This window comes from Pyrgilauda ruficollis, unplaced genomic scaffold (genome assembly GCF_017590135.1).
Source record: "Pyrgilauda ruficollis isolate IOZ18807 unplaced genomic scaffold, ASM1759013v1 scaffold2973, whole genome shotgun sequence".
Taxonomy (NCBI): Eukaryota; Metazoa; Chordata; class Aves; order Passeriformes; family Passeridae; genus Pyrgilauda; species Pyrgilauda ruficollis.
Window position 1 is genome coordinate 1 of NW_024524348.1, and position 633 is coordinate 633.

Genomic DNA, 633 nt, shown 5'->3' on the forward strand with positions numbered 1-633 from the left:
CCCCCCGCCGTGCCGGGCTGCAATGACGTCTTCGTGACGTCACGCTCGGACTTCCGGGCGCAGCTGCGGCGCTGCCAGCGGCTGCTGGCGGCGGGCGGGGGTCCCGGCGGGGGTCCCGGTGCCGGTACCGGGGAGCTGCGGCTGCACGGGCTGGGGCTGGCCGTGCCCCGCACCATCAACCTGGCGCTGCAGCTGCAGGCGGGCGCGGGGGGCGCGCTGCGGCTGCACGCCAGCACCTCCTCCGTGCCGCTGCGCGACCCCCGCGACCCCCGGGACCCCCGCGAGCACGGCGAGGACGGCGAGCCCCCCCGGCACAACTCCGCCATCCACATCCGCCTGTGCCGGGAGGCGCCGTGCGCCTGAGGGGCTCCGGGAGCGCCCCCGGAATGAGGGGGGGGGCACCGGGAGCGCCCCCGGATTGAGGGGGGGGCACCGGGAGCGCCCCCAAAATGAGGGGGGGCTCCCCGGGACTCCACCCCCCGGAGACTGCCATGGCGACCGGGGCCACCTGAACACTCCCAGGGCCACCAAACCCCCCCAGGGACACCGAGCCCCCCCCAGGGGACACGAAGCCCCCCTAGGGTCACTGAGACCCCCAGGGTCACCAAACCCCCCCCAGGGTCACCGAGCCCC

At 77.3% G+C, this 633-nt stretch overlaps 1 protein-coding gene across 1 annotated transcript; it reads left to right on the forward strand.

Annotated features, from left to right (window-relative positions):
- Positions 1 to 3: 3 nt before the first annotated feature.
- Positions 4 to 627, forward strand: POP7 (POP7 homolog, ribonuclease P/MRP subunit; the record flags this gene model as incomplete). The annotated part of the gene is made up of 1 exon (XM_041472695.1): positions 4 to 627. A coding segment is annotated over one exon (360 nt), but the record flags the coding sequence as incomplete, so codon positions are not given.
- Between the last annotated feature and the right edge of the window lie 6 nt (positions 628 to 633).